Source organism: Bos javanicus, chromosome 13 (genome assembly GCF_032452875.1).
Source record: "Bos javanicus breed banteng chromosome 13, ARS-OSU_banteng_1.0, whole genome shotgun sequence".
NCBI lineage: Eukaryota > Metazoa > Chordata > Mammalia > Artiodactyla > Bovidae > Bos > Bos javanicus.
In genome coordinates, this window is record NC_083880.1 from 53,721,634 (window position 1) to 53,748,217 (window position 26,584).

The 26,584-nt window shown below is 53.0% G+C and overlaps 1 protein-coding gene across 4 annotated transcripts in view; it reads right to left on the bottom strand.

Moving 5' to 3' along the window:
- Positions 1–11,216: 11,216 nt before the first annotated feature.
- Positions 11,217–26,584, bottom strand: part of MYT1 (myelin transcription factor 1) — a 61,457-nt gene continuing 46,089 nt past the window's right edge. For 2 of the 4 annotated variants that reach the window (XM_061436778.1, XM_061436777.1), the window contains exons 15-23: positions 25,782–25,844; positions 25,599–25,667; positions 21,415–21,477; positions 21,034–21,117; positions 17,304–17,525; positions 16,165–16,256; positions 15,504–15,607; positions 13,382–13,525; positions 11,217–13,067 (exon numbers count right to left, since the gene is read on the bottom strand). In XM_061436778.1, the coding sequence (XP_061292762.1) occupies positions 12,927–13,067; positions 13,382–13,525; positions 15,504–15,607; positions 16,165–16,256; positions 17,304–17,525; positions 21,034–21,117; positions 21,415–21,477; positions 25,599–25,667; positions 25,782–25,844 (982 nt within the window). In that variant the 3' untranslated portion in view covers positions 11,217–12,926. The remainder of the gene's footprint in view (positions 13,068–13,381; positions 13,526–15,503; positions 15,608–16,164; positions 16,257–17,303; positions 17,526–21,033; positions 21,118–21,414; positions 21,478–25,598; positions 25,668–25,781; positions 25,845–26,584) is intronic. The other 2 variants (XM_061436780.1, XM_061436779.1) reach the window with 1 other exon arrangement.

Below are 26,584 nucleotides of genomic sequence, written 5' to 3' on the forward strand. Positions count from 1 at the left end.
CTCTAGCTTACAAATGTGATAATTAAAAAATGAACAAGTTCCTTTTAAGACACAAGTTAACGAACTCTTACAAGGATATATAGATCATCTGAGTAGTCCTACATCTATTAAGTCAATAATTAATAACCTTTCAAAACAGAAAGTACCAGGCACAGATGGATATACTGGTGAATTCTACCAAATACTTAAGGAAGGAATGATATCAGTTATATGATCTCTTCTGGGGAATAGAAGCTAGGTAACACTTCCTAACTCTTTCTAGGAGAGCAGAATTGCCCTAATACTAAAACTAGACAAAGACATTACAAGAAACAGAAAGCACAAACCAGTATCTCTCAAGAACATAAACATAAAAATCAAATGTATACAAATTTAATCCAATATGTATAGAATGAATTACACACTATAACCAAGTAAAGTTTATGCCAGGGATGCAAAGCTAGTTTAACATTTCAGTGTAATCCATTACATCAATAGGCTACAGAAGAAAAAGTCTTAGGATCATATCAATAGACACAGAAAAACATCTGACCAATCCAATACCCATTCACTATAAAGACTCTAAGCAAACTAGAATTAGAGGGAAACTTTCTCAACTTGATAAAGAACATCTACAAGAAACCACAGCCAACATCATACTTATTGGTGAAAAGATACTTTCCCATAAAATGGGTAGTAAGGCAAGAATGTTCTCACCACTTGTACTGTGAGCTCTAGATAATCCGGTAAGACAGGAAAAGGAGAAAAAAGTATACAGATTTGGAAGGAAGAAATAACTGTCTTTGTTTATAGATGACAAGATTGTCTACATAGAATGTACACCAAAATCTATTAAATATAAGCAAATAAAAACCTCCTAAAGTCATAAATGATTGTAGCAAGGTTCCAGAATACAATTTTAATAGACAAAAATCTGTCTTTGGAATGTCCCTAGTGGTCCAGTGGTTAAGAATCCAACTGCCAATGCAGGGGACATGGGTTCAATGCCTGGTCTGGGAAGATCCCACACGTCTTGGAACTACTAAGCCCCACGCACTGCCACTACTGAAGCCCACAAGCCGCCGAGAGCCTGTGCTCTGCAACAAAAGAAGCCACCACAGTGAGAAGCCTTCACACCAAAACTAGAGTATCTCCTGTTTGCCACAACTAGAGAAAGCCCACAAGCAGCAATGAAGACCCAGTACAGCCAAAAATAAATGAATAAGTCTTTAAAAAAAAAAAATCTCTCTTTTCTATTTACCAGCAATGGACAATTGGAATTTGAAATAATAAACATGATAACATTTACATTAGCACCAAAAAAAAAAAAAAAACCCTTAGGTATAAATCTTACCCAAAAAAGTACAAGATGGATAAGAGACAAACTATAATACTCTGATTAAATAAATTAAAGAAAACCTAAGTAACTGAATAGAGATTCCATACTTACAGGTAGGAAGACTCAATGTTGTTAAAATGTCAATTCTTCCCACTTTGATCTGTAGATCCAATGCAATCCAATCAAAATCCCAGCACACTATTTTGTGGATATCAACAAACTGATTTAAAGTTTATGTGGTAAGGGAAAAAAAGAGAATATCCAACACAATATTGAAGGAGTAGAATAAAATTAGAGGACTGACTTTAAGACTTTAAGACTTACTTTAAGACTTACTTTGAAGTTACAGTAATGAGTAATGAAGACAGTTGTGGTATTGATCAAAGAATAGACAAATGGGTCAATAAAACAGAACAGAGGGCTCAGAAAAAGACCTATACAAATACAGTCAACGGTTCTTTGAGAAAGGAGCAAATCAACTCAATGGAGAAAGGGCAGTCTTTTCAACAAATAGTCCTAGAACAGCTGAAACACACACAGAAGGGGATCTGCACACAAACCTCACAGTCATCACCTTAAAGTTCTGGAAGAAAATCGGGGAGACCTTCGGCTTGGCAATGATATTTTATATATGGTATTAATGACGTGATTCATGAAAGAAAAAACCGATAAAGTGGATTTCATTAAAGTTCAAAACTTCTGCTCTGTGAAAGACACTATTAAGAGAATGAAAGGATAAGTCACAGACAGAAACTATTTGCCAAACACATAACTGATAAAGGACTTATATCCAAAACATATAAAGAACTCTTAAAACTCAACAGCAACAAAAACTAAATAACCCAATTAAAAGATGGGCCAAAGACCTGAACAGACACCTCAGCAAAAAAAGATACACAGATGGCAAATAAGCATACAGAAAGATGTTCAACATCCTATGTCATCAGGAAATGCAAATTAAAATAATGAGATATACTCCACACCTGTTACAATGGCTAAATCCCAAAACACTGACAACACCAAACGCTAATTAGAATGGAGTACTGGGAACTCTCATTCATCTCTGGTAGGAATCCAAAATAGTACAGCCTCTTTGAAATGCACTTTGGCAGTTTCTTACAAAGCAAACCAGTCTTATCATTAGATACGGCAGTTTCCTTGGCATTTACCCAAAGGAGCTGAAAACCTGTGTACACACAGAAATCTGCACAGGAATGTTTATAGCAATTTATTCATAATTGCCGATTTTTGTACACAACCGTGGTACATCGCAACAGTGGAATATTATTCAGCACTAAAATGAAATGAGTTACCAGGCCATGGAGAGACAGGGAGAAACCTTATATGCTTATTTCTAAATGAAAGAAACCAGTCTTAAAAGGCTACAGATTGTGTGGTTCCATACATACTGTATAACATGACATTTTAGAAAGAGCAAAACTGTAGAAACAGTCAAAAGATTAGTGGTTTCCAGGGATGGGGTGGGGGGAAAGTGAAAGTGAAAGTCGTTCAGTTGTATCTGACTCTTTGCAACTATACAGTCCATGAAATTCTCCAGGCCAGAATACTGGAGTGGGTAGCCTTTCCCTTCTCCAGGGGATCTCCCCAACCCAGGGATCAAACCCAGGTCTCCCGTATCGTATCGTAGGCAGATTCTTTACCAGTTGAGCCACAAGGGAAGCCTTTGTGGGGTAGGGGGAAGGGAGATAAATAAACAGACCACGCAGGGTTTTTAGGGCAGTGAAGCTATTCTGTGTGATACTGTAGTGGTGGCTATAGGGCGTGTGCATTGTCAGAACTCATAGAATGTACAACACCATGATTGACCTTAACGTAAATTGTGGACTTTAATAGTGTATCAATATTGGTATATCAGTTGTAACAATGTACCACATAAATGCAAGATGTTAATAATAGGGGAAACTGTTTGCAGGGAAGAAAGGATATATGAGAAGTCTCTGTACTACCCCCTCAATATTTCTGTAAACCTAAAACTACTCTCAAAAATGAAGTATATTAGTTTGTTGGGTTTTTTTAAAAAAGGAGACAATTTTTTTTTTAGAAATACAAAAGCTAGAAGCAGCAGACCCACACAGGAAATGATAAAGCTAGTTTTTCATACTGAAAGCAATAAGAGACGGAAACACAGATCTACACAAAAGAATGAAGAGCTCTAGAAATGATAATTATGGAGGTAAATATGTAAGATTATTTTCTTAGTGCAGCTCAGTCCTGGATAAGGGTGTCACCTCTTACTTTACTTACTGCGGTGTTGTCTGTTTTTACTATGGGATAGAATTGCTTTTGCAGTTACAGTAACTAAAATACGCCTCCCAGTCTTCACCCCCCAGCCACCAGCCTCACTTCCAATACCTCCCCAGGTGAAGGAAGGGCTCTCACCTACTCTTGGCATCTTGGGCCTCAAGTGAGTTTACTGCCCACAGATGCATCAAACTTCACTGCAGGGGGTGGGTGGGTGGTCAAGGTGGGGACCACAGCCCAAGTGAACACTGTTACACCTGGACCATCTGGTGATCAGAGAAGTGAGCCAGGAGAGGTCCACACCCTGGTTTCAGGCCACAGCAATGACAAGATGCAAAATTGACCACAAGGCGTCGCCACTGTGTGCTGAAAGCATCCAAAGTAGGTTGTGTGAAGAGAAAAAAATTTTTAATCTTCCTCATTTTAAGCCATTTGTAGTGAAATTAACCCGGAGAAGGCAATGGCACCCCACTCCAGTACTCTTGCCTGGAAAATCCCATGGACGGAGGAGCCTGGTAGGCTGCAGTCCATGGGGTCGCAAAGAGTCGGACACGACTGAGCAACTTCCCTTTCACTTTTCACTTTCATGCGTTGGAAATGGCAACCCACTCCAGTGTTCTTGCCTGGAGAATCCCAGGGACGGCAGAGCCTGGTGGGCTGCCATCTATGGGGTCGCACAGAGTCGGACACGACTGAGCGACTTAGCAGCAGCAGCGGTGAAATTTACCACGGTTTTAGACATGAGTCGAAGCTTCTCTGCTATTTGTCCTATAAGGTGACCGCATTTTAATTTTGATCTGAAAATACTGGTGAACTTACACGTATTAACGTATGTAAAATAACTGGAAAGGGATTCTTAAAAATAACGTCTCATCTTAAACCACCTTAAAAAAAGGTTAGAAATGCCTGGGCACAGGGAAGGAATCTGCAATGATTACTTTTCTATGTCCACTTGACTAAGTTATGGTGCTTGGATATTTTGTCAAATACAAGTTAGGTATTGTTGTGAGGGTATTTTTAAAATGTGGTTAACATTTAAATCAGTTAATTTTGAATAAAGCAAATTATCTGTCAAAATGTAGGAAGGCCTCATCCATGTATCTGGGGCCCTAAGAGCAAAGATGGAGATCCCTCCCCACCCCTCCACTCCCATCCCTATCCCCCATCCCCTGCTCCTGGGGCCATGGAAGAAGGGATTCCGCCTCCAAACATCACCTTTTCCCAGGTCTCCAGATTGCTGGCCTGCTCTGCAGATTTCAGACTTACACCCCCACACTATGTGAGCCAGTTCCTGAAAACACATCTCTCTTGATATACAGATATAAATGTAGGCCTACAGAAAGAGACACAGCTGATACAAATATTACCTCTTGGTTCTGTTTCTCTGGAGAACCTTAGAACTGGGTCCTTCCACAGAAGAGATGCCAGACCAGGTCCAAAAGCCTGTCTGCAGGATCCCTGCGATGGAAGCACCCCCCCGCTCAGAAGCTGACACCCCCATTTCTTAGGATGCTTTTCCCAGGTTCAAGGGTCCCCTCCCCCTTAGCCAGCCCCTTAGCCACCCCACACTATGTTTTGTGACTCATGAGAGGGAAAGCTTGAGGGGAGAGAATGAGTGAGTAATAGCCTTAGAGTCACGGGCTGGTCTGGAGAGAGCAAACTCCAGAACCTCTGGCTGCAGCTGTTGGTGGACAAAACCAGGTACTAGGGAAGGGCGACAGCAGCAGACACCTTCAACCTGTGGTCACCAGGTGGGTGGCACAGCACTGCCCCGGGTGGCACCCACAAGCCCTGAGCTTAGCTGGCCATGGTGATCAGATAGCAGGGGTCTGACCTTGGAGCCAGGAATGGTGGCTGGTGCTGATGGGGTTGCAGGAAGGGGAGGTGGGCTAGAGGTGTTCACAGAGTGTCAGAAGTTGTGTGTGGCCCAGGGTCTGGGCTCCCATCACTCCCTCCCACACCCCTTCAGCAGCATGTGCTATGAACCAATTTATAAAGAAGGAAGCTGAGGCATAGAGGCCGGAAGTATCCTGCTCAAGGTCCCCAGGTGTGAGGTGGGCCTGAACTCACACCCTGAGAGCTGACACCTGTGTAATGTAAAAAGTTGGTTTGGGTTTTTCATAAGATGTTATGAGAAATCATGATATAACCATATCAGAAACCAGGAGCCCTCATGAGCGGGTCTCACCCAGCACTCCTAACTCACCTCCATGTGTTGCTCCTTGCACCTGTCCAGATATGATTCCTGGGCCCTCCTCCAACCCACTGAGCATGAAGTCTGTGCTTGGCTCCACATGACTGCACCAGTCCTGACCCTCAGCCTCTGCCCGAGCAGCTCAGAGGCTCCAGGTGACACTCCATTTAAAGGGTTCAAGTGATTGAACAATGTTTGAAGGTCACCAGTTCTGACCCACGGCTCCAACACACGGCAAGGTGTTGGGGGGGGGGGGGGCAATAGAATCCCCTGCCCCAACACCACTGGTTACCCAGGGGTGCATAAGCCTTGTGGAAAGTGCCCCCAGGGCACCTCCAGCAAGAGTGAGGAGTGTGGATGGCCTCTGGAGCAAAGCTCCGTGGGCCGGGGGTGAGCTTTGAGACCTGGGGCAGACCACCACCATTATTACCCTCTCTCACAGATGCATCTGAGCTGGCTTCCCAGGGACCTGCAATAGAAGGGCTGGGGCATCCAGATGTTTCAGAACGGCCTGGTCGCCACTGCAGTGAACTCATGTCTCAGCCTGTACGCCCCCTGAACTGACAAGGAAACTGCCAGACAGAGGGGTTGACTTGCCCAGGGTCTGGACTGCTCTAGTGCCATAATCACAGGACATGTGGGGACCGTGAGTGGGGACGTGTCCCCGCTGCACTGAAGAATCTGGAGAGGGCCATGGACCAGGTACAGAAACCCCTGCACATGCACATGTCATTTCTCAATTTCAAGTTGTTCTGGACTCTAAAAGGCCCCAGTACTCAGCACTTCACAAAGGAAATGTGTCTGTAGGTCTAGTCATGATCCCAGACCTGAGTTTGGTGGGAATCATGCAGGACAGACCTTCTCCTCACCCCAGGGTCAGCATAGGGGATGAGGCCAGGAGCCCGCCATACCCTCCAAGAATAACGTGAATGTGGAGGGGCCTCCGGGGAGGGTACAGTGTGGAGGCAGTTCTGGAATAATCAGGAAAGTTCTGGAAAATGTGGTCCCAGGGCAAGGACCATGTCTTACTCCTCTCTGCTTATGACCAAAAATGTGTGCATTGGAGGAGACCACCTCATGGACAAGCCTGGCCACTCTGTGGGAAACCTATGGTCATTCCAGTGACAGTGAATCCTCACTCAAGAACAGAAGAGGGGCCTCTGGGCCTTCCTGTTCATGAGGCCACTCCGGCAGCAGATGTGAGCTGCCTGGTGGCCGCCACCATTCCCAGCTTACAGCAAAGGTGGACCCTCTCCAGGAGGATCCCGAGAGCAGATCAGAACATGTGGCTGGTCCGCCCTCCTCCCTTCGGAGGACATGGACTGTGTGAGCCTAGAAATAAAGCTGCAGACCCTCTATGTCCAGGCGGGGCCGCCTGAGGCTACATCACCATCTTTGTCCAAGACACAGAGGTAGGCTTCCACCTGGCTCTTCCCACACTGCCCCGGGCATCCAGGTGCCTCAGGCCACATTACAGACATGCTGATCTGTAATGAGCCTTCTCCTCATCCTGGGAAAAAAGACTCAATCTGTTATGAGCTCAAGGTGACGGGAGACAAACACTGTCTCTTTGTGGCCACTCGCTCAGTTGTGTCCGACTCTTTGCGACCCCATGGACTGTAGGCCACCAGGCTCCTCTGTCCATGGGGATTCTCCAGGCAAGAATACTGGAGTGGGTTGCCATGCCCTCCTCCAGGGGCATCTTCCCAACTCAGGGATCGAACCCAGGTTTCCCGCATTGCAGGTGGATTCTTTACTGTCTGAGCCACCAGGGAAGCCACCTTCACATTTTAAACCAATGCTATTTACAAATCAGAAGCACTGATTACTTTCCTCTCAGGCCCTCAGCATCTGGAAGGAGGGACCAGAAGGCAGGGGGCTGAGGCTGGAGTTCACCCTGGAGCCCCCTATCAGGAGGGTTAGGCTCAGGGTCTCTTGCTTGATGCTCCAAGCAGGTCTGGAGACTTCTTAAACCTGGGGCTTCTGCCAGGCGTGACTCCCACCTTTAAGCTGCCCCCAGCCAAGGTGTCCAGGGACACAGCTGGATCTTCCTAATTCATAGCTTGGGCCCTGGGCCCTCCTCCTGCCCAGTGCGGCCATCCTCCTGCCCACTCTGGCCTAACAATGGGCACCCTGATCAGCCCTCCTGCAACAGGTAGGACATTCAAGTGGAGACCCAGAAAGTGCTAGGCTGGGAAAGGCAGCCTCAGGGAACAGCGCAGGCATTCTCTGCACATGGCACACTGCTGTAGGGAGGGTGAGAAAGAGAGGGCAGAGGCCAGGGGGTGACCCAGGGCCACCTCTGCAGGGTGCAAGGGGACAGGTTGGAGGAGGGCCCAGAGACCGAGGGATGGGCAGCCATAAAAGGTGTCGGGAGGGGTGAGGCCAGACTTCGGCAGCCCACACACCCTTGACATGAGGGGACAGGGAAAGGGGCGAGGCTAGTGGGGGCAGAGGGCTGGGGGACAGAGGAGACCGCAGGGCCTCTCCCAAAGGCCAGCTGCCAGCACTCGTAGGATGCCTACAGTCACGGGTCCCCTGGCCCTCTGTGTGGTTTAACCTGACAGGCACTTGGCTGATGTGGGGACTGGAGTTCTGTCGGAGAAGTCACGTACCATTTCGAAGGAGGAGCAAAGAGAAAGGAAGCGTCTATAACACTGGCTGACCTTTATGGCAAGTTTGGACCTATATTGCCCAATGTTAGGAACCCTCCTCACCCACAGCTGTAACAGCCTCCTCAGAGCCATGAGCCTTAGGGGCACAGTGGTGAAAGGAAGAAAGTCTCTCCTGCAATCAGGCAGCCTCCACACACAGCCAGGTGTTCTCCACCTGTGGGTCCAGGTAAGGTGCGCAGGTAGACTCACCTATCTACCTTGGCACCCTCTCAAGATCTGGCTAAACTGACAACTTGTAAGGTATAAACTGGCAGGAATGGGAAGATGGAAGAGGGGACAACAATGTGATTTAGAAGCCAAAACACACAAACGTGTAGCGAATGACTTCTAGACCCAAAGGCAGGATTACAGCCAGAGTGTGGGAAGTTTAGGACCGAGGCAGTCCACTCCTCAGGAAGCCAGAACTGGCAGATTCAGGTGATGCTGGAGAAGGCAGAGGGGGCCTGTAACAAAGATGACTGGCACTGGGGAATGTTCCCCTTCCTCCGGATAAAGCCTTGAGTTGTACTCTCTGGAAAGTGTAAAAGAAGGGGCTGCAGGCTGGGAGAGGAGGCCTGGCTATGGATGAGGTCCCCATACCAAAAATAAGTCCTGAGCAGCATATGCCAATGACACCAAGACCCTCCTCCAACCCTGGAGGTAGACCCTTCAAGCAAGAGGTGGAAGCAGCTTTTGGGGGGTGGACAGCTAATGTCATCGTCAGACTGCAGAACTATACAACCTCCTAGCATCACGGTGATGCTGCCTCTGCTTGAGCCCCAGGGGGGCTACTGTGGTCCCTCTGCCCACAGCATCAGGCACAGACACCAGTGGGTGAAGGCAGAGCCCCATTCAAGCTCAGTCTGCTGACCCCACAGTGAACAAACCCTCCGAAGTCCAGGACATATTGGTGGATAGAAGCCGAGAGCTTCTAAAGGAAAGATACTCGAGGACCCAGAACCCCGAGACCAGGCTCCCTAGTACATCCCAGATCTCTGGCAACCGAAACAGAGTTGGGAAAAGCTACAGGTCTTACAGCCCCTCTGTGCCATAGGTCTTCAATATCAGGGTCCTACGCACCAACATTCATGCTCAAGGTGCTCAGTGCTCCCTCTCCAGCAAGCCCTTCCTCCGACCCACAGGCCACATCCCACACACAGCTTCTCTGAGACGTCTTCCGAGATCCCACAGCAGGGGGTGCCACCCACGTTCCAGGGGCACACCCTTGGTGCACCCAGCCAGCGTGGGCCGGAGCAGCCCTGAAGGGCAAAGTTGAGTCCATCCTGGCTGGAGCCCAGGCCCAGGGCCCGTCCCGGGTTGGTTTGGAACTGATCTCTCCCCGGCTGCCCTCTCACCATGGCCCACCTGTCCCCAACTACGCACAGAAGTCTTTACTGAGATGCGGCTAGTGGAGAGAGCCCTGCTCCAGCCCTGTCCCCACCCCCCACAGCCCCTTGGTCCCCCTACATATGCATACTCACCTGCTCTGGAGGCTGACCTCCGGGGCCCTCTTCCCAGTCATGCTGTCTTCCTGGGTCTTCAGACCAATCAGGCTTCGCAGAGCCCACTGGCAGAGCACCCCACGATGAAGCTGGCTGGGGGCCAGCATGGCAAGCACACCTGTGCCCGCACACTGCCGCCTCCACAGGCATCAGTGCTTCTCAGGTGCTGGAGGCCTCGGAAGCATGCGCTGAGGCCACACCCCGTGGCTCTGGGCAGAGCTTCTGGCTAAACTGGTGCGGGGTTGGGGGCAGGCAGGTGGGTCCCCTGAAGTGCAACATTTCAGAGTCAGGAGGCTAAGCAGCCCGCTAGACACTTCGCAGGGAGCAGGCGGAGCCCTGGGAGAGGGTGGGAGCAGGACGATGCAGGATGGATGTGGCCATCCGCCCGTTCCTCCAGTCCTGGCCTCTGCTCGTCATCTGCCATCAGGCAGCCAACTTTCATGGCCCCAGAATGCTGTCACCCCAGCACCCACGGATGGGTGCTGACATGGATGGGTATGACCTGGACCACCAATCCTCCGTGCCCTCCAGGAGCCCCTCCTCGAGGCTGCACAGGTTTCACACTCCCCTCCATGCTGCCACCTTCTCTGGTCTCCACAGCCAGCGCTGGAGCCCTCCAGATCCTCAACCATCCAACTTGGACAGGGCTTGGGAGTAAGGCCCAGAATTCCTAAAAGTCTCCCTTTATTCACAGGTCAGATGGGGAGCTCCAGGTTGCCCTCAAGAGCTAGATGCCCAGAGAGGTCAAAGCATGTTGACAGTTCAGGGTGAATGTTGACTAGAAGCCCCAAACCTGAGTCTCACCTGGGAGAGCCACAGCTGACACAAAAGTGTAAAGCAGTGAGGAGCCACTGCAATCATAGCCGCCTTCACATATGGCTGAATGCAGGAGCTCTGAAAAACCACCAGAGAGGTCTCTCTGCCTCCCCCTCCCACTTCCACTTGTCTCTCCCCTCCTGTCAACTCTGCCTCCCTTTGGAATGTCCAAACGCTCCCCTGCACAGGGCTTCCTCCTGAAGCCAGGAGAGGTGGTCTGGGGCAGCCCTCATTTCACACCCCCCAGGCCAACAACGCCAGCAGGAAGACTTCTTCTGACCCTAAGAGAAAACTGTGATTCACACACGCGCGGTCTGTGACTCAGACCTCCAGGGAGGGCGGTTCCGCAAAGGAAACGTGGCTCCCGCGTGTGCATCACGGAGGACCCGCCCACCGCCCTCTCTCCAGGAAGGTGACCCCCAGAGCTCCCGGGACAGTGTCGGCGTCCCCACCACAGACACGGCTCCCACTCACAGTCAGAGTGGACTTTTATTAGGAAATCACCCTGCAAACACACTGAGAAGTGCTGTGCTGTGGGGTCAGCGTTTCCTGAGGAAGGAGGATCACAGTATCAGAGCTGTCAGAGGACAGGAGCCTAGATCGGGAGCTGCTCAGGGCGGCCTGCAGCCAGCGCCCCTCACAGCGATAGGACTCAGCCATCAAGAACCGGCACACAGACGCAACACAAGAGACACGCCAGAGCACACAGCTGCACTACACTTAAATAAACAATAAGCACAGAATGCCATTTGCTGTCGTCCGTGCCTGAAACAAAAGGAGCCAAAGGGATGAAGAGAACCAAACAGTCTTTCTTTCCATTGGACCAAAGGGGAAATATCCCCAAATTATCAAAATTCCTCAGTTACAAAATACTTTTTAAAAACTCCATTATTAAAAGAATAAATAACAAAATATATAAAAAATAACTCAGTTGCATCAAAATCATAACTAGAGGTTACAGCAAGATTTTTTGTGGCCCTTCTCATAGTCAAATAGTTAAGTTTGCTTTGATTTCATTTACTTCCCTCTCATATGTCCTGGTGTGGGGTCTGGGTTAAATAGTATAAAATTAATAAATAAAAATGTTAAATAAATAGCCAACATTAACATAAGAGGTTGTGAATATAAATACTTACATTTTGACAAAATTAAATAATTTACAGAATAATTAAACTAACTACTTTCTCATTTCTTCCAGGAAGTGCAATTTCTCTACTTTTAAATACTAACTTGGAATCGCAGTCACAGTTGGCTTGGACTCTATTTACATGTTAGGAACATTGTGTTTTTAACACATTAAATCAAAATTTATCTTCTTTTGAATCTCAAATGGATCTAAAAAGAAGTGACACCTTGGTGGTCTCCAGTCAGGAATTTATCGCCTGACCTTGCTGTCACTTCCCCCACCTCGGTAAAGCTCAGCCATGACCCGGTGATGGGCAGTGGTGGGTCACAGGCCAGGTGGGCACACAGACAGCCAGAGGTCCTGACCTTGACCCCAACCTGGGTCTAAAGGCTGCAGCCTTGAGGGAGCCTGACCCTGAGCGCAGGGTCTGCGGGCTCCACCAGAGGTGCTTCCCTGTGGAACCAGCGCTGTCTTCAGGGGTTCCCGGGCCAGCTTCCTCCAGGCCTGTTCCTAACCTACCCTCTGGAACGCTGCTCTCTTCCACGCTTAACATAAAAGTGAATTAAAGGACAACAGGAAACACACTTGTCACAGCGGCCTCACCGCGTGGGCGCACTGGCCACTCCAGGCTGACTCGTCACACGCACCACCCGCCCGGCCAGGCTGCCCTCTCGGCCTTGACAGACAAAGGAATACTGTGGTTGCAGCTCCAAAACTTCCCTGAGAACCTTGTCCGTGAGTTTCCATTGGAGACTTCGAGCTTTCAGAAGCAAAAATAAATCACTTTGTAATACTTCACGCCCCGCACTCACATTGAGAGGTCAAGGCCTCTGGCCCGGCGCGTGAGTCACATCGAGGGAGACGAGGATTTCCAGGCACTCCTCCGGCTAAACGCTCCCACCCCCTCGCCAAGGCCACCCTGGGCTGCCAACGAGAAGTCGCTGTGAGTGGGAATCTCCACTGGGAGGGCAGGGCTAGGGAGGTAAAAGATAGAGGTGAGTCGGGGTGCCCTGGGCGCCCCGAGTCAGCATGGTGGCTCCTCACACAAGGAGGCCTAGACCTGGATGCCCCTCACGGCCTGCTTGATGCTCTCGAGGAGGTCCTTGTTCTCGGGGTTCTGGTAGCACTCCTGGTTGGAGTACATGTCGGTGAGGGTGCTGACATAGGCGTCAAAATTCTGCTCACATATCGGCTCCTGGAGAACACAACTGGTTTAGCGAGGCCCATCCATGCAGGGGCCCCAGGGTTTCCAGAAGCAATGGGAGTGGATGAGGGAGCCTCAGACCCAGGAAGCCCACGCCACCAGAGATGAGCGCACAGACCCACCACAGGCAGCACTTGGGCTGAGACTACCATGGCGCAGGCTACCCAGGATGCGACAGCCCCCACGAACAGCAATCTGCCTGGGGTGGGGCCCTTCCAGAAGCAGAGGGGTGCCTGCCCTCCCCGAAGCCCCAGGATATGGGTGCCAACTCAGCTGGGGAGGCCACAGGGCTGCTAACTGCTTACCATGTGCGGAAGGCGGATGTTGGCAAGACTTTGGATGAGGGCCTGGCTCAAGCCCGACAGCTCCAGAAACAGGGCTTCGTTCTGCTCCTCGATGAGTTTGTTCTCCTCCTCGATGTTCTTCAGGCTTTTCTCCATGGACGAGATCTGCCAGACAGAGACGGGAGCTGCCGCCTGGAGTGTCCTCCGGGGAGCAGGCCGGGCATGCCCGCTGGGCCGTCTCATGTCCCTCCAGGAGAGGGCAAAGAGGCAGGAGCCCTGCCACAGTGAGGGTTGGCAGTGCCCTGGTCCCTGGGTGGAGGGGGGGACACGATGACCTGAGCTAGGGGCTGGGGGCCATGGCTTTCTGAGCCCAGCTGTCCTGTGGGGTAGAGAGGAGCACAGAAGGAGACACGGGGTTCATGTCCCAGCCCACCACTGGCTTCCTGCTCTTCCTCTGTGGCGGAAACACTGTTCCCACCTGGTGGAACATCCCCACCAGAAAGACCAACCAAGTGCCTCATCAAAACTATGAAGGCAGCAGAGCAGACCACTGCCACTCTCAGCTGAGTGGACCAGCACATCAACGACCATCCTGGGGTTTCCAGCACAAACATGTCTTCTCTGGACCCAACAGGGCACCAGGAGGGAGTCTGAAAGTTCTCCAGGGGCTCCAAGGCTTCCACATGCAACAGCAGAGGACAGAGGACAACTCCACTGGGCTGTCTCACCTGCTCTGGGTGCTGCAGGCACCACATGAGTTTCAGAGTGTCAGAGCCCTGGGGGCAGGGTGGGCAAGAAGCTCACCCCGGGGCCTGGCCTGGAGCAGACATGCTTGGGAGGGCAGCCCCCAGCCTCACTCAGGGCAGAGGCAAGCTCATCAGTGTGGACGGCGCCTCAGGCCATCCCTGGGGCGCAGGAGCCCTTTTAGGAGGGGCTGGGGAGGAGCATCACATTCTCCTTACCCAGTGACAAGCTTTTGGCTTTAAAAGGTTTGAGTAGAGGTCCTGAGCCTGCCTTCCCCTGCCCGAGCTCTCCAGCAGGGCACATAATGCAAAACTCCCTGGAGGGGAAAGGGGACTCTGAGTCCTTCCAAAAGGACTCAGTGAATAATCTCTCTATAAGTAGGTGGGTGCTGGCCAATAAAGAGAAACCAGAGGTGCTTTCCAAGGGTGCTGATACTGGGAGATGCCTTGGACTTTGAGAAGGAAAACAGCAGGGAAGAATGTGGGGAAAGCCACCCAGAAGGGCGTCTCGGTGCCCAGAGACAGCCCCTGTACCCCCTCGCCACTTCCACTGCCTCTGAACTGGGGGGACGCTGCACGGCAGGACAGAAATCCCTGCTGATCCTCATCAGCTGGTGCTATTTTTACACCGGCTTCTGGGTAAGAGGAGGTCGGCATAAAAGCCTGTCTGCCAGAGAAAGGGGGGGCCACAGAAGACACAAGGACTCCAGCATCTCACACTTTCCCAGTCCCCTCTGCCCTCCAACCCCATAGGGCCAGGTCACCTCCTTGTCCCTGGGGACATGGCCATGCATGGCTGCTCCTCTGTGCCCCTATCTCCACTCCAGCCCCAACTCAGCAGCCAAGGAAGGGCATGTTCTTTTCAAAATAAGAATTTCACTGTTTTTTGGTTTGGTTTTTTTTTTTTTTTTTGAGTGTTCATTTTGGGGAACTCAGGGATAGGACACAGACTCAAGGCAATCTGTAACCCTGTCCCTCAGCACAGCAGTTCTTCTGGGTCAGACCCTGTGCGAATTGCTTTCCTTGAAATGCATTCTTCTCATGACAACCGAATAGGGCAGATTCTCCTATTATCCTCATCTGCCTGGGAGGACGTCAAGGCACACTGGGAATAAGAGGTCCACCAGGTCACTTAGCTGGTGTATGGCCCTGCTGGGCTGGAACCCAGCTCCGGTCAGGTTCTGATGACCCACGCTGCGGTTCTGCTCCTACTAACCAACAGGATGGTGGCTTCCAGCACCTCAGGACTCCTGATGGGCGGAGCACGTGCTGAGCAGAAGCTTGATGAGGGGCTGGGCCCCCACCTACCCCCACCCCCACCCCAGAAGAGAAGGGGCTGGACGGGAAGGACATCCTGGGTTTCAGGGCAGGTGGGGGCAGGGCAGGGCAGCACCACCCACCTGGGACTGCAGCTGCAGCATGGCAGCCTCCATCTCAGAGTTGGACTCGTTTAGGTCTCGAATCTCCTGGTTCAGCTGCTTGATCTCCTCGTCGTTGTCCAGCACTATCCCAGAGAGAAACCTCAGTTGTGGCTCTCACAAGGCGGGGAGGGGGTCAGTCAAGGCCTGCTTTCTAGATGGGCCTGGGGAGCCCTTTCGGAGTAGAAGCCCCAGTGACTCGTGGCCCACATCTCAGACTGGGAAAGTGGCTGCGTGTCAGCTGTGTGCCTCCAGGCCCTGGTCTTGGTGGGAAAACAGATACCTTCTGGGCAAGCGTTAATTGCTAAGTTAAAAATGGAAGCTTTTCCAGATGGTGCTGGTTTCCTCTGCTTCCCTCTCATGAAGCCTGAGAACACAGGTCCACGCACCCCGAGAACACGGCTTCTGGTGCTGCCAATAGGGCTCACCAAGCCCCAGGCTAGAGCTATGATGGCCATGCTGGGCACAGGGCAGCCAGAGGTTCTGAGCCGAGGTGAGGGGCCCTGGAAGCTCAGCTCAAGAGTTCTGTCTCCACCACGACTCACTCCAGGAGGGGCTTTGCCTCCTGACCCATCTCTTGCCTAAACCACCCGCCCACTTAGGTCCCAAGACCACATGCAGGGGTTGCAGGGGGCAGCCTCACCATCACTCGTCTTGAATTTCGTGCCAAGAACCTCATCCCCTGAGAGCTTTCCCTTCTTTCCTGCAAAGGTTGCTCTGGGACAGCCAGACAAGCTGGAAGCAAAGGTCATGCATGAAGACCAATCCAAGGTCATGCCTCACAAGCCAGTCTAAGGTCACAGGTCCCAGTGGGAGCTGGGCTGTTGGAGGACTATCCTGTCTGGAGCATTGCCACTCATCTCTGGTGTCCCGGTCCTGGCTCCCGGCCCCCCACTTTCTCACTCCTCCAACAGCGCAGGCCATTCCCAGCTCAGGCCCCTGCTCTGAAGGTTTGTCCCCAGAGGCTCAGGGCAAGCACCACCTCTCAGAGAAGACCTCCTCACCCCTGCCTGCTCTATCTTCCCCACAATGTCCTTCACCAAACTAATAACATATTTGTTGGTATGCAGTCTGTCTCTGCACCTGCCCTGACCACTCAGCTCCAGGAGAGCTGGTTGTCATCTTGTTCTCTGATATTTGATGTGCTTTTAGCAACGGCTTGTGGAATGAATGAGTTAATTAATCTTAAAGGTGGAGAGGTGAGGACAAAAAATCACAGAAAAAAGGTTTCTGACAGGACCAAGCAGTGACTCGTGTGGCTTCCCAGCACGGAGAGGAAAAGGGCTGGTGGGGCAAGACCCTCAGCACCAGGGGCAGTATCAGGGCAGGGCAGAGCTGGCCAGTGCTGCCCGGGCCCACTGCCCAGGCATGGAGGGGTCCCTTGTAGAGCAAGGAAAGGCCTGGGCCCCAAGTTCAAAGACAAAACCCCAGTAGGAGGGACAGGGCGTGAGCTGTGATGCTTTTCAGGAAAAGCCTCAGCCTGCTTTAAGAAAGTGTGTCCCAGACACAGGGGGGCTCCGCTCTCTCTTGCCAGAAGGACTCCATGGGATGTATAAAGGGGTCTTAGGACAGTAGACACCTGGGTGACAGGTCATACAGGCCGTCACGTGGTCCCAGCAGGTTTCCATGGCTTCCCCAGGTGGCTATCAATTTGGGTCTTTTTCCTCAAGAAACTACTGTTCTCACCTGCGCCCTGGTCTGGCACATCCCTGGGAGCCTGGCCACAGTCCCACAGCTGGGGTCTCTCCTGGGTGACAGAAGGGTGGGGGTGGGGACAATCACCTGCGGTGGGTGAGGAAGCTCCCATTGGCGTGACCAGAGCCGTCGCAGCCCGGGGTGGGGCAGGCAGGCCCCTCATTCTTCAGGGACTTCCAGGAGAAAGAAGAGCCATTGAGGGAACCCTCTTTCTGCCTCCGAGCTGCCAGTGGGCAGCCCGACGCGCTTCTGTGAGAGGCGTACTTGCCACTGATGTGACCAAGCCCCACACAGCCTGGAACCGGGCACCTAGGCACAGAGAGGTCAGAGGTGAACACTGGGTACTGGAGCTGGAAGAGGAGCCCAGAGACCCCGCCAAGCCAGACCCTGAGACGTGCTGGGGTCCCCTGGACAAACTAGCAGAGGGCTCGCACTCCCTCTTCAGCCTCAGCCTCACATCCCCTGTGTGGCCTGGGGGCCAGCAGCCACCTTCTCTCCCTGTCCCTCAGCAGCAGTGACCCCTGGGGGCCTGGAGCTGACTCTTGGTGGCCTCCTGGTCCACACCTAGACCTTGCTGCCAGCATCACTCTGTATCACTCCAGAGACCACTTGCTGGGAGCTTGCTCTGAGCACCAGCCTTTGTCAACGCTTTCTACAGCCGCAGACCCGAAAGTCACAGAGGACCCAGTTCACAGAGAGGTCCCTGGGATACAGACAAGTCATAGGCAGGAAGCCCCCAGAGGTGGCAAGGCAGGGGGTGGTGCGCTGCCTGGTGACCCCCACACTCTGCCCTCATCTTGAGAGGGTTAACAGCCTGGGTAGGAAGGCTAGAGGTCCCCAAGCAGCAGGAGGAAATAAACTTCAAGTGGCGATGTTTTTTTTCTCTTTTCTCTTCTAATCCTGTGTTGTCGTGGCAACACCTGGTTCCACCTGAACTGAACTTTATCTCAAACCTTGAGCTCACCAATGTGTTTTTCTTATGGAAATGTTTTCTTAAGCTACGTTAATGAAATTATGTATTTGCTTGGAAATCTGCCTTTCGTCAAGATTCACGTCAATTGTTTTATGGCCAGAGATGACTCCCCTTGTGCCATTCTATCTCAAAATGCATGTTGTGGGAGAGGCCCTGGTGCAACTCTCAGGCTTGAGGCATTTCTTTTATCTGATTAGCAGCTTGCCAACAGGTATACAATGCCTTGCTAAAAACTAGCAAGGGGGCACTCTTTCTGTCCCCTTTGATGTCTGTGTCAGCCACTTTCTCTATCCATTTTATACTTTAATAAAACTCTGCTACACAAAAGCTCCAAGTGATCAAGCCTCGTCTCTGGCCATTGATCGAATTCCTCTCCTCTGGAAGCCACGAATCCCAGTGTCATTCATGGCTTGCAGCAGCAACCTTTCAGTCTCAGAAGTGGCCTCCTCAGCTGGGACCATCCTCACCTGTCCCCTCTCTTGGCTCTTCTTTCTTATCTAGCCCAGCCACGTGGGCCCAGACATGAGGGCTGTCCAATGAGCTGGCCCAAGACCACCGGAGCCCCAGTCCAGAACAGAGTCACTACCAGGGGCCCCTGCAGGGGGCTTGGGGAGGTTCCATTCTGTGTCCACCCCCCACACTTGGACACCTCCCAACTGTGTGGTCCCAGTGGACTCCTGGGCTGGGCCCCTCTGAGGCGCCTGTGAGGCTGACATCACAGGATCAAAAAGCCAAGTGAGAGGCGCCTCTTCAAGTCACTACACAGATGAACCCAGGCTCTGCTTTCCCACTCTCTTTGCAGAACCCTAGCTTTTATCTCAGGAAGGGCCACAGGCGCCCCCAGGAAGTGCACTCATGACATGGCTGCAGTAACACTGCTGGTCTCTCCCTCCACACCCTGGGTCCAAATCTTCAGTGTCAGGTGACCTCTCGTTAAGTCGTGTAGCCCACCCAGGGGACCCCTGGTCAGAGGCACAGCTCTTTGGTCAAGTGCCAGTGCAGCTGGGGACAGTGGGGCCTCTCCAAGGTGAGGGACATGCAGCTCCCAACCTCCACATCGCAACCTCCATAGACTTTAATGGTCAGTTATCTACTTGTGGCCAAAGGGATTTACCACAAAGCGCTGACCCGACTTAATCTCAAAAGCTGCAGACACAAGATGTCATAAAAGGGACCCTGCCTCCACCAGCCCCTACACATCACAGCCACTGCCTGCCAGCCACGTCACTTCAAGCAGTAGGAACTGGAGCACTGATTAAAGTTTCTGCTGCCGTCTGCACTTGTGTAAAGACACTCATCAATTATAAATATGGGTAAAGTTTATGGCTAGGGAGGAGGTCCTATAAAACAGAGGCGCTACATGGGTGGCCTCTTCACCTTGCCATGGAGCCATTAGAAACTTCATCCATCCTATAAATGCTGAACTATTTCTAGAAGTCACATTCTCCACTTGGCTGCAAATCCTTGAGTTTCTTTTTAAAAAGGAAAGTTGACAGCACATCAGGAAGAGGAAAATCATTTTTGCCAGTTAATGTGAAAAATGCTGATCTTGATTTTAATCCTTTGCAAATGCAGCACAATTCACTTATCACACCAGCAGGATCCCTGCTAAATCCATAACAGCAATGCATTTATATGATCACAGGAAAATTCCTAGATTCTAGGAAGAAAAAAATATTCTTTATCCACCCTCTCATTTGGTAGGCAGCATTCACAATACCAACAACCAGTATTTTGCATTTTTGATTTAGTATTCATTACAGTTTTACTGTATAAATTAAATAAACAAGTCTGCCTTATTACAGCAAACAGCTGGTGGGGCTGTCCTCTTTGAAGGGCATAACACTGGTCAATTTGGCCCCTTCTCTGTGGCCAAGCAGATGTTTGGGCCACAGCTGGGCTGATGTCCCTGGAGAAGCCAGCACAACTCCAGCCAGGTCGAGCCCCTCTGCAGAGGTGAGAGCCAGCTCTCATGGCAGACCCACTTCCCGTGGACCTGCCCAGCCAAGCTACTCGAGTCCCTGGGCCACCAGGCACCAGAGTCATTCTCTTCCAGTCCTCACCTGCCTGCTCTACCCAATGTCAGCTCTGAAAGTCCTGGGCAAATTGGGTGGTGGGTCACCCTGCTTGCACCTGTGGCACCTGCACGTGGGGAGCTTGAGGGGCAGGGTCCCTTCTGGAAGGACAAGTTTGCCGTGATACCAGCCCCACCAGGTAAGTCCGGGTCAGGGTTCATGACAGGGCAGCAACCCCCAGGGAGAAGGTCAGTAAAGGTCAGGGACACTGTTCACTTAAGGCCCAGGGTGTCTCTCTCCTCCCAAGAGGACTGTCGACTCCCAGTTCAGAGTGATCCTCCCAGGCCCCCTCACTGCACATCAGCTCCCAGCAGAGGCGTGGGGACACACAGATGCACACAATTCAAAGGCTCCCTGTCTTTCTAACCACCCTCTCCTCCTTGACTCCTACACTGACCCCTCCCACCAGACCAGAAGCCATGCAGGCTCTCGTGCCCGTGAGTGCCCGGGGTGGCCCACGCCCTGAGGCCCAGGCCCAGATGCCCTGGGTGTACGGGCAGCAGGGCACTCTGCCTCTCTCATCCCATCAAACACCGCAGACCTGAGAAGTCCAGACAGGAGCCCACACACGCAAGTGTCCTCCACATAACGCACACGGCTCCCGCCTGCAAGGGTGTCCCTGTGTATGGCCTGAGCACATCCGTAAAAATGGGCATTGTCACAGCTGTATTAAAGCAAATAGAGTCTAGAAGGAGATTTTAAAATTATAAAATACAGGGAAATCCCAAGTCTGCACAGCAGCCAGACGGCCAGTAGGACCCCCACTCACTTCATCAGCTCAGGGTCTTCCTTGTCGTCCTTCGCAGGTGTGGCCTTGGCTCCACTTTTCTTGGCACGAGGGCAGCCTGACAAGCTGGTTTTACAAGAGGAAAAAATGTCCCAGTGGTTTAAGGACAGCAACTTCTCAACCCACCTGCCTCCCTCCACCCCTCAGGTTCTATGGGCAGCACGGCCATGTCCAGGAAGCAGCCCCCAGCTCCGGCCAGAGGGTATCCCGATCAGCTCTGAGAACATCGACAGTTCAGACTCGAGGGAAGAAACAGGCTGGGGTGCAGTGGCACTAATGTGTCACTTGGAGCCTGGAACCTCATCAGCCTGAGGAGACCCCCACTCTGCTGGCCCGGCGCCCAGGGCACTGGGGCAGGCTCACCTCCGGTGCGACGCGTAGTTCCCCGTTATGTGGCCTGAGCCATCGCAGCCGGGCGTGGGGCACCTGTGGAGGACAGCGTAGCTGAGACCAGGGCTGCAGAACTCACTCGGCCGCAGACCATACTTGGCCCTCGACAGCCCCACCACTGAGGTCTCACATAGTCATGACCTCCAGGCCTCAGAACTTGGCACCCAGTCTCTCTAGGGGGACCAGGAGGGCCAGGGGAGAGAGCACATTCCTCTGCAGGATGGTGGGCTCCCAACTTGGCCTCCTGCAAAGGACCAGGCTGGATAAGAAGGCTCCAGAACACCTGTGAGCCTTTAAGTGTGCTCTCGGGATGCAAACCTAGCACCAAGGACCGGCTCATCCTGCTTGAGGTTGCTGGAGAAGGACTGCCTGTGCTCACAGACACCCGTACCGAGCATGAGACGCACCACCCCCAGCCCTAGCAACGTTGGGGCATCACCCCCGCTTGGCAAGTGTCCAAGGTTTTCGAGAGGTGGCTGGCACCAGTGGAAGGGAGCTGGGGAGGCACAGAATGCAAAAGTCCAAAATGTTTGGTGAATATATCATGTCGAAGGTAGAAATCCCCTTTAATACACCAGCTTGAGCTATTTTTCCGAGTGTCCAGTGACAAAACATGGATCAGTTTTTGCTGGCATCAGAGCACTGGTTCCCAGCCCTGCAGGCGGTCCTCAGGATGCCTCCTCCAGGATGGGCCTGCCGCTCACGCCTTGTCCCTCGTGAGGGCCCAGTTCCATCCTGTGTGACCCAGCAGGACCCTGGTGCTTATCTGCCATTTCTGGCTTCATCCTCACAGAGAGAGAGAGCTGTGGAGCCAAGGCCATTCCTCAGCACAAAACTGACCCCAGAGGGTGGCAGGGCAGAGTGCCAGCTGGGGCAGGATACGGACACTCAAGTTGGCCTGTCAATCAGTGGAGGCTGCCTTGCGCCCAGGCTCTGGCATGTCCAAGGCCCCTCCTCTCCATCCTCCTCCCAGATGTCCACGGGCCGACACTGCCACCCCATTAGGTTGGCACGGTAACATGGAGGGGCTAGATGCCCGGGAACCTCCTTCCTAGCCCCTCAGACCTTCTTGAGGTACCCTCTTCGTCCCTGCCCCAAGGGCCACCCATTGAGGCTTCCCTGGCCTGGCAGTTGGCAGGAGGCTCAATCTCCCTCCTGTCGGGCTTTGGGGTGACTTAGACCCCAGTGAGATTATGATGCCCCCCACCTCAGTCATGTGTGGTCACATTTCAACCCACATCTGGGGCAAGGAGGCTTCTGTGTTTTAATGGAAATCACCCACCACCTCCATCCAGGTAAGCATCACCCGTTCAAATGAACCCCAGCTGTTGGGACCGCCTGCTCTGACATTCTGCGTCTCCATGTGGCCTAAGGTCCTCAGGCTCCAGCTGCTCAAGAAGGTCCTCTGGACTACACTGTGAGGACCAGGGAGTCCTTTGCACGGCCCTCTGCACTGAGGCCCAGGCCCTGTGACACCCTCTGCTAGGACAGTGCTTCTCCCTGCTCCTTCTCAGCTGCAGAACACAGGGCTCAGCGCTGTAGGCAGTGGCCAGGGTGGTGGGTTCAGAGCAGCCCCCAGCCTCTGTGGCTGTGAGCAAGACGCTTGTCTGTGAGTGACACCCTTGCAAGGTGCAGCCTCTGGCAGTGCCTGGGAGGGGGTCTTGGTCAGGGGAGAGACTCGGTGAGAACACACACATGGGGGCACTCCCATTCCAGAAAGGCAGGATCCCCCCACCTTCCTTGCCAGCCTGATGTCATGGCTTTTCCCTAAGAGTCGTGTCCAAGCGAAGATGATGTCATGTGGCTGGAGAAGCAAGTGTCTGCACTGGCCACTGGCAGCGCCGGCCACCATCTCTTCTGAGCGCACTGTCTGGGCCAGAGGATGAAGCTAGGCAGCATGGCTCACACCAGACCTCACCCTGCCTCTATCCATGTCCCGTGGCTGGGGCAGGGGCTATCCCCCAACCTGTGCAGAGCTCCCCCATCACAGTCCAGCAGGGTGTGTGGCTGTGCTCATAAGCCCCACACAGGTAGTAGCCCATGTGGCCCGAGGCACCCAAGTCCCCAGATTCTGACCACATGGGACACTTGGAAGGGAAGAATAAATGCCCTTGGAATGTGATCAAAACACAGAAAACAGTCTGCGACTGTCGCTGCACTCAAGTGTTGGTGGGAACCACCAAAGAAGACTCGTTTGCGAGGCGTGGCACGGGTGCCTTTGCCCCTCTGCGGATGGGTTACCTTCACCCGACACTGCCACAAAGCTGATCAAGGTGCCAGACGCCCACTGCGCAGGGGAAGGAGAGAAGGACACGGGGGAGCCAGGCCACATCCACGCTGTGGCCTGAAGCAGGTGAGGAGTAGCCTCCACAGGAAGACCTTTCAGAGGGAGTCGGGCGTGATTTTTTTCATACAAGGAACACTTTCTGTCACCAACTTCCAAACAAGTTTGGGTTACAGTTCTTCACAGGCTCTCCATCTCAGAAGGGCGCTGACCCTCCCTATTGGCCACGTTTCTGGACCCAGACCAAGGGCCAAGTCCATGTATCACTTCCAGGAACCCTGACCAACTGCTCTGCAGGTAAAGGGCTACTGAGGGCATGCGGTCACTTCTAGAATTCCACCACCCTCAAGCTGGAAAACCACAGAAACTGATCAGTTAGAAAAGTAAGTTGAATTGGAAAAGAAAATAGGAGAAAGGATCATGAGAAAGAAGAAGAGAGGAAGGAAAGAGGGAAGAGGTGGGTGGGGAAGAGCATTCCAAGCCCACAGGCCTGAGGGTCTCATTGTATTTCTGGAGTTGGACACTTGGGGTCAGTGAGTGCATGTGTGAACCTGCCTCAGAACATGCTAGTGTCAAAGCTGATAAACTCCTGGAAACATGCTTCTGGTCATGAACTCTGCCCAGCCTCACCTGTGGCACTGGAAGACTGCATTGGTAAAACAGGTAACGATACGCTTCTCCTGGCTTCTAGGACCAGACAGGCTCCCCAGAGCCACAGAAGTGAGGCTGGCAGGACCTGCTGCTCAGACAGACCTGGAGCTTCCTGCCCATTTTAAGTCAGTGCAGATCCGTGGAAGCTTCCGGCAGCCATCGCTCCTCATCTTAAAGGCACCAGAGCCCCAGATCAGGCTGAGCCGGTGAAACCTGGCCTGGATGCAAGGCCCCCAACACAGAGGCCCAGAGTGGGAGAAATCCCCTGGAGAGGGAGTGACCTGAGGGGCCAAGAGGGGGCCCTCCTTCCACAACCTCGGTTCAGCCTAGGAGCACAGGGTCAGCATTATGTGGCTCAGGGCCACACTAGCCACGATGTCACAGCTCAACTAAAGGCATGAAATCAAAGGCCATCACAATCCCCAACTCCAGCCGCAGAAGGACGCTGAGAGCCAGGAAACCTCTGGGTGTGTGCTCCTCGCTTGAACAAGGCTGTCAGTCAGAGTGGCTGGTGCCACTGGGATGCCCTGCCCGGGTGTCAGGGACAGGAGGAGCAGAAGCAGAGAGCAGGCACGGCAAAAAGGAGGGGCGAGCATAGAGGTGAGGCGTGGGCGGGGGTGGGCACCAGGGGCCAAGACAGAAGCAGCTGGAAGGGGTGAAGGAGGAGGGACAAGCACAGAGTTTCTCGGCCATCACCAGCATCCAGTCCGCTTAGCAAGATCTACACAGCCTGCAGCCCTCTGAGCCACAACGAGACTTACAAGCCATGGCCAGTCTGGGACTTCTCCCAGATCTCCACAGCAGGGTAAAGCAGGCCCAGACAGCAGCCCATCAGGGGTCCTCAGGAGAGTGAGAGAATGAGCCGGGCCACCAGGAGCCAGAGGCAGGTCCTACGTCCTTTTGGCCCTCCCGACCCTCAGCCCTCAGAAAGGCTGGCAGGGCCGAGGGGAGCACAGGACCCCGTAGCAGCCCTGGGCCTGAGGGGACAGGCAGACAGCAGTGCTCAGAGCAGAGAGAGACAGGCAGAGTGGCGAGAATCCCAGCCAAGCAGAATCAGCCCGTCCATGGCCCTGCCTCTCTGCCCCATGGCCCTGCGCCTCTGGCTAGGGCCGGCCTGGTGCCAGAGCCCTCGAGAAGGCTTATTTGGGCTGGAGCCTCATGAAAGGAGTGAGCAGAGCAAGGAAGCCACCCCAGAGATGGGAGGCCAGGAGGGCAGACATACTTGAGGTCAGCAGAATGGGCAGCCATGAGGTTTCTGAGGCTCTTGTCAGCAAGAGGGCAACCAGAGAGGCTGAAAGAGAAGAGATGGGATATTGGGATGAGCCAAAGAGGGGGAGCAGAGCAGCAGAGGGAGAAGACCCACCACACAGCACCCAGGCCAGGCGGACCCAAGCGGGGGACGAACCTGCGGTGGGAGGCATAGTTCCCAGTGATGTGGCCACTGCCGTCACAGCCAGGGGTGGGGCAGCTGGACAAAAGAAACAGAGCGTCAGATCAGAGAGCGAGGCACCCTGCCAGACCCGCCCCCCGGGGCTGAGTCCACTCAGGGAGGGCGGCGGCACCTGCTCCCTGCCCGTCTCGGAGCAGACCCTTCGCCTCTGCCTCTCTGACTGCAAGTTTCTCCCGTAGCACTCAGCTCAAGAAGGAAAAGGGACCCAAAGTAAAGCTCAACTTAAAGTCGAGATGCTCTGAAGCCCTCACACTGTGCATGCACACGTGTCCACGCTTGTGGACAGGGGGCGGGGCGTGCCTTCCTGATGTGGCGGGGCCTTCCCCGAGGACAAGGCCCCAGCCAGAGCCAGCTACAGGGCAGGAGGAAGCTGGCGGGGTTGGGGGCACGAAGAGGAATCCCAGGTACAAACTCTGAGCAGAGGTGAGGGCTGGATCACCTGCAGGGCAGGTGTCAGGCTTCTCACTGTCCCCTAGGGGAGGTGGTGTTAGCCAGCAGCTATCCCCCCTCCAGTGGCGTCTCGTTAAACTAGCTCTGGCTGCCAGGGCTGAGGGCACCGACTCTGAGGCAGAGCTCGCCGAGGACTGGCACTCAGTGGGGGCTCAGGAGGCGTCCACCCCCGCTCAGCCCTTGTCTGCTCTGTGGGCCCAATGAAGGCTCATCCTCGCTCTTTATCACCCTGAAGGAGCGGGTTAGAGGCCAGCATGGTACAGGGGTGAGGGGAACCTCCCCTGCTGTCTGGCCCAGGAAGGTCCTAG